Source organism: Alligator sinensis, unplaced genomic scaffold, assembly GCF_000455745.1.
Source record: "Alligator sinensis unplaced genomic scaffold, ASM45574v1 scaffold1032_1, whole genome shotgun sequence".
In the NCBI taxonomy this organism is placed as follows: Eukaryota; Metazoa; Chordata; order Crocodylia; family Alligatoridae; genus Alligator; species Alligator sinensis.
The window spans coordinates 523,789-530,476 of record NW_005842450.1 but is presented as its reverse complement, the minus strand read 5'-3'; the positions used below and the strand labels follow the sequence as shown (position 1 = coordinate 530,476).

At 54.8% G+C, this 6,688-nt stretch overlaps 1 protein-coding gene across 1 annotated transcript in view; it reads left to right on the top strand.

The window, feature by feature from the left end:
- The first annotated feature begins 5,017 nt into the window (after positions 1–5,017).
- The window catches only part of DNMT3B (DNA methyltransferase 3 beta), a 33,010-nt gene continuing 31,339 nt past the window's right edge, over positions 5,018–6,688 (top strand). Inside the window, exon 1 of the mRNA XM_025212175.1 lies at positions 5,018–5,124. Coding sequence (XP_025067960.1) covers positions 5,116–5,124 — 9 coding nt within the window. The 5' untranslated portion in view covers positions 5,018–5,115. The remainder of the gene's footprint in view (positions 5,125–6,688) is intronic.

Below are 6,688 nucleotides of genomic sequence, written 5' to 3'. Positions count from 1 at the left end.
CTCGCTGCACGCGGCGGCTCTGCCCCGGCGCAGTTTGCTGCACGTGATTGCTGGGAGCTCAGGGGCGAGGAAACCTCGGCTCCTCTCCTTGCCCGAGCACCACGGAGCCGCTGGTAGCAATGCTGGGGCCGGGGAAAGCTTGTTTCTCGCTTGACCCTTTGGGGAGTGACCCCCACCCAAACCAGCCAGGACTGCAGCTTTCTCCGGGCGCGCTCCCCTCGCCGGGCCTTGTCCCTGGAAGTAGCTGGGTGCGTCTTTAACGCGACACCCATGAACGAAGCGCCGGGGTGGCAAAGGGCCAAAGACGGCCTCGGGCACGCTTTGTCACTTGTGTTTGTGGAGAGAGGGTCTGAGTTCAGTACAAGCGTGTCACAAGGCAACCAGTCGTTTTTCTTTTCTGCCTTGCAGACTACACTTTGGAGGTGATAACTCAGCCACGGTCTGTCTTTCTGCTGCTTGTAGTGTAGTTTCTGCCAAGCGGCTCCTTGGCACGGGCACGCCGACTCTGCCAGGTGTAGTAGAGCTGATCCAGGTACGCAACGGGCCGCACCATGCCCAGGATTTCACCAGCACTTTACTCCTGGCCCTTCCGAAATCAGTGCCCAAGTGTGATTGCAGCGGTGCGGGGCAGGGGGCAGCTGGAGGAGGCGATCCTTTTACATCTGTGTAGTGTTTCTGGTACAGACAATGGGGCTGCTTAAATACTTAAATGGGGCCTTAAGCTGCCACTTTGCAACTTTCTAACAGCAGGAAAATAGGCCTTCCAAAAGTGATTTCGCTCTCACCGTATCAGATCCATTTGATCTTAATGTCTGTGATTGGTTGCCTGAGTGGAGAGCTTGGAAACCCTTTGTGAGCAGTGAAACTGCTGCAGCCCACGGTGCTTTCTGCTTTATTACCGTCACTTTCCATTGCAAAGGAGAGCATAGGAAGTTTTATCATGCCTTTCACCCTGACAATCTCCCAAATGGATGGATAAAGCAGTGAATTAAGCAGGCAAGTACCAGCAACAATGAGGAGCTAAAGGAGGCCTTGATTGAGGATTACAAGATTGGGATTTTTTTTTTAATACAACTTGAACTCAGGGTGGCTGCACCTCCACTCAGTGGGGGTGTTGACAACAGCACTGCAAACATCTGGAACTCTTGGTTCAGAGATGATGCCTTCCATTCGACCAGCTGAGAAATTGCAAAAAAACGTGTATTTTTATATTTGACAACAGCAGTAAGTGGACATGTTTGCAGGATGCGGATCCTAAATATGTAAAGCACCTTCACCTTAAAAGAACCGAGGAATAGGGTCCAGTTAGGGGTGTCAGTAATAAACAATTGGAGCCATTTCCCGGGGGCTCTGATGCTTTCTGAATAGCAGCAGTTTGAAAATCAAGAGGGGAGGCTCTTGTAGGATGCAAACAAGAATTAATTCAGGGCGTTGGTTGTTGGTCTAAGGACATGGGCAGGCCAGGCTCTTTGGGTAGATGTGATCTTTTTTATTGGATCAACTGAGTAGTGTGTGATGTCTTTTATTAGACCAACCGAGACCAACTTTGCAAGCTTTGGTGCGCAAAGATGAAACAGGAAAGCTTGCAAAGAACTTTTTTCCAACTATTTAGTTGGTCAAATAAATGAGGTCACATCTGATCTGCCCAAAGGACTTTGACAGAATTTATTCAGGGTGTTCTGCTGGGCTTTGTTGCACGGGAGGTCAGACTCGTGGTTCTTTCAGGCCAAAGAATATATGAATAAACCATAAAAAAATAAGTCTCTCTCTTATGCTAAATTTTAACAGCTATGAGTTAAATGCTTGCAGCAGATTACTGCCTCCCAACCCCACCCAGACCCAGATGGCTTCCACCACGATGACGGAGAGGCAACTTTCTAGAGGTTCTTGGCTTACGAGGCAAGCTTTGTAATGTAGGTCTGGACTAGCGGTGCGGCCTTTCCGTGGGGATTACTCGCAAGAGAGTTAATCGCAGAACTCTGTAAGCGAGTGCGTGTGCATATGACGGGGAGAGAGGCATGGGAAGCCTGTGCCGTATCGTTCGGTTATTTCTCACGCAGCAAATGGGTTCCTTGTGAAGCTGGGAGTGATCCGGCCAAGGAGAAGAGGTTTAATCAAAGTACAATGCTCGTAACATCCTGTCTGAACAATCAACAGGAAACTCGGCCAGCACACCTCATGGGAGGCTGGCACGTTTGAAGTGGGAGCTATTCCCCGTGTCTAAGGTGCAGCTCCAGTGTTTCAGACAGCACCAGTCCGTTTGGATTTATTTGGGACCTGGGTCAGGTTTTGATCGCTGGGGAAGACAAAGCTGACCTGGAGAGAGCTGTAGGCCAGTGGGACTGGCGAGTGGACAGGAGCATCTTGCACATGAGAAGCTGGCAGCACTGGGATGATGCATGAGTCATTCTGTTTTAAGTGTCTTGCACCCATTGATGTAAGACCCCTTGTTGGGGTCCCAATTCTTGCATCTCCAAAACTCCCTTTTACTTGGGCAGGTAAGTGGAGATCTGCAGTTTCAGATGCAAAGAAAGGCTCCATAGGCAGTCCTGGTGTGGGGATATCTGCCCGGCTTAGAGCCATTCTCATGCTAAATTTGTCACTGATTGACTCCTCAAGGTGGTAGACAGCAGGAGCATTTTTGTGTTGCAGATAAGCCTCTTGCAACCTCAGCCACAAGTACTGGACTGGAAGCAGCAGCAAGAAAGTGGGGAGCACAGGAAAGCAGGGAAACAAAGCGTAAAGCAGCAGACCCCAAAATAAGTTACCGGGTCAGCTTCTGCTGAACTGAAAATACATTTCTCAAATTCACTTCAGCCTCTTTTTCCCCCCTTAAGTTTGCCCGTTTGCTCAGCAGCTGGTGGCCGTTCCCTTGTGAACACACCATCTCCCTTTGTGTTCATATACAAGCCCCGTAAACCAGCGTAGTGCACTTTGATACCATTTTCTCTTGGAGGATCACAAAGCACTTTATGGATGATTGAAGCCTCACAACACTCCCTGCAAGGCAAAGTGAGGTTATTATCCCCATTTTCTGGACAGAAAACTGAGGCGCAGAGAGTTTGAGTTGCTCAAAATCAGATGGAGAGTCTGTGCATAAGCAAGGAATAAAACCTAGCCCTCCTGCCACCTGTGACCTCCTGGACCTGTGGCTGAGACCAGTGGGGTTCAACCCTTTTCCATTTGAGGACCCCTAAACATTTTGAATGGAGGTGTGGACCTCTTTGCATGGGAAGTGTGGGCATTCGCCTACTTAAGACTGATTGTAGCCATCTTTCGGGACCTCTTTGAGAACCACTGGCTGATACTGTCTAGTCTGTTTAGTATGCTGGAGGCTTCAGGATGCCTTCAGGGCGACTAGGGTAACCCTTAAGCCCCACAGACTGAGGATTTTTCAAGCCCTTTCCTATTTTCCCCCCCATGGCTAGTTGCCTTTAAAGAGCCAGCAACATCTGAAAGACAACTTGGCAGCAAAACTTTTCTGGAAGCGTTCTCCCCCCGGGTTTGTATGGAAAGGTCGTTGTTAGGATTTCAGCTCCTCCTGCCGATGCTGCCGCCCTGTGTAACATCCCCATGTCCTTCCCACGCGCGGGTGACTGGGGTTGCAAGAGCAAGTGCGGTGGATTTTGCACCCAGCGGTGCACGATTTGGCAGCATTGAGAGCGGCGGCTGGGCTCTGCTCTCACCTCTGCCCCGGAGCGGCCCTGGGACTTGTTGCAAACCCCTTCAATCTGCACGTCTGTACAGCAGGGATGATGCCCGGAGTTGCGAGGATTCATTCATGTTTGTAAGGTGCTGTGGGTAAAAGAGGTTGGAGAGAGGCTACGAGCTCAGAACAGTGGATTTGGAAGTCCTGGTTGCTTTGGATTAGGCCTGCGGTTGCAGAAAGCAAATGCCTTGCTCGAGGAAAAGGTGGTTTCATAGCCGTGTCCCTCGGAGCTGCCCTGAGGATTTCCCTTTCCTTGCTCAGGTGCTCCAGTCTTTCGGGAAGTTTTGGTCACACGGCTGTCATTTATTTTTACCCTTCCCTTTCTCTTTTTTTATTGAAAGGATCTTGCGGCCCAGCCTAGCCCACAGGCCTCGTGTAGGAGGGACAACGCTTCCTATCATGAACAGAAGTTTCCAGCAGACGTGAAATGCCGAGCGCTTTACGAGCGGAGGCAAGTGGCTGACTTTCACAGGCGGTGCACGGAGGATTGTAATGCTGGCTGACCACAGCTAGACTTGATTGAAGCAGGCGTGGACGGTGATGGCCCTGTTCCCCCGCGTAACACAGTGCACGGCGGCTGTCTCGGTTTCTGTTTGGTTTGCACAGGCAGGAGAGAGAGGGAGAGATTGCAGGGAGCGCATGGTCACTGACCCAGGGAGGTTGCTCCCACCGCCAGGGAAGAAAGTTGTGTCATCTCTCAGCTCCGCTTAAGGACTGGGCCAGGGTGGGGCTAGATAAACAGGAGGGTTGGGGGACAGGGTCCACCCTCTGATAAAGCAGGACAGAGCAAACTCCTGGGTGTGTTTAAACACTGGGGGGCAAATTCAACCGCAGCGAGCGTGCATGCTCCCTAGGAAAAGTGCCTGCTTTTCTGGGGGCAAGGGCTGTGGTGCAAAGGGTGTGCAAGCATGGGGATGGGGGAGGGAAATCCCAGCCTCTCTGAAAAGCAGTAGGACATTTGCCAGCAGCTTCAGCAAAGCCTGGATTTGACAGTGCCGGAGCAAAGCCCTCTGCTCCGAACACGATGCTGCTGCGACGGTTCTTCCGTGTACCCGCCCGGAGGCAGAAGTAGCACGAGGTCCTCACTGGGGCTTGGAAATCTGGGATGGGAGGGTGAAAGGAGGGAGGCGGCGGGAGATGTTTAGTCTCGTACTTCATTTTCTTTTCTGTTCTGAGGAGTCCCAGTCAGGGACCAGGACCCACGGCGCTAAGCACCGACAAACCCAGAGCAAAGAGAGCCCCGGCCTGATGTAGAACAAGAGGCCGCAGGTGGGTGGAGACAGAGCAGGGCAGGAGAGGGCAGTCCCGGTCTCGGTGCCCAGCTAGGCTTGGCGTGGCAAGGGAGGGCTTTGAGCCGAGGCGTGAGGGCGAGGCAAGGCCTGAGTGGGAGCGCAGCGACACGAGCCATGTCGCGGGTAAGGACATGGGGAGATGCGAGAGCAGGCGGGGTCGGGGAGGCACGGGACAGGGCTGAGATGACTACTGGAAAGCCGCGACAGTGAAAGCTGAGGATGGTGCATTGCTTTCAGTATGACTGAATGCCACCGCTTCGGCGTAACCTTGTCAGGATCGGGTGGAGGGGGCCCCCTTCGGCCGGTCGGTTAAGGGTGGTGGAGGAAGGCCAGCAGGTGAGCCAGCGGGTGCTGGGGCCTTGTGCAAGAAGTGCTCTTGCTTTGCAGCCTTCTCTGCCTCTCTCGGGCGTGGAGGGGTCCTGATCCTGCTTCCAGGATCCCGGGGGCAAGGGCTGCAATCCTGTGTCCCGGTCCTGGTCCTGCAACTTGGCCCAGCAGAGCAGAGCCCAGGCGTCCTGTGGAGGGGGGTGCGTGTGCGTGTTTGGGGGGGGACGGGACTCAAACACAGAGCCGGGGGCTCCATCCGCCAGGAACAGTCTGTGGGATCAGGCCCTGGTTTCTCAGCAGATGACCGGATCCAGGAGAGGGGAAGGCCCTGCAGAGGCCTCAAGTACAAACCCTGCTCCAAAGGTGCGTCTGTTTTCCCCGGGACCCCTGTACACAGCACCACGGCCTCTTGCCCCGCAGGGACCCTGTGGGTGGAGGTGGGGACGGGGATCAGCGTTTAACATGACAATCCGGTCAACGCAGCTTTGTGTCCTGCCCTTCCTCTCGTACAGAGAGCGCTCCAGAAATGCTCCCGAGTTAAATAATAACCAAGGGGGAGAGGAAGCGAGAGCAGCAGGGGAAAGGGTGTTTTCGGAGGAGATGGGAGATGGATGGCAGGTCGGCGGGGTAGAGATGCAGGAGGTGGAGCGGAGTCTGCGGCTCCACGTGACAGAGGAATGTGGCTTGGCCATAACCGCTCCTGCTCTGAATCCTGGCCTAGGATGTCTCAAGGGCCGGGCCTGCAGAAGCACTTTCTTTCCCCAGATCTGGGAAAAAACCAAGCCGAAAGAAACCCCACTGGCAGGGTTTTGTGGAGGGGCGGACTGGCGAGGGGCTGCTCGGGCTGTGTGTTTAGAGAGCAACCCCGCTGCCGCGGGGCCTGGCCGCCTTCCCCTGCCGCCTGCATTGTGCTGCACGGGGCTTGCAACCAAGCCTTTTGCTGAAGTGGAAAGATGGCCGCGGGGCTGGGGCAGGGGAGGAAGGGGCTGCGTGGTCCCTCTGCTCAAGGCCTCTGCCTCCTGGGCCTGGCACGCCGTGCGTTGCACGGGGATGACAGTCGTGCTGGCGAATGTGGCGCAGGAAACGAGGGCAGCGTCCCTCAGGGGATCAAACCCCACGTCTGGGGCAGAAGCCGGGTGGGACGCAGGCTGCACAAAAAAATCCTGCCCTGTTTTGCCGTGTTGGCAGTGCCCCGCTGCGACCCGCCGGGCTGGGGGTGCCCGTGAATGGGAACTCGGGGCTCGGGCTCGTTCTCCTCCTGCCCGGCGAGGAGGGCCGGTAGGACAGACAAGCTGCCCAGGCGTGCGGGCAGGGGACGGCGCGGGCCAGGAGCGGGGGAGCGGGGGCGCGCGGGGCGCGG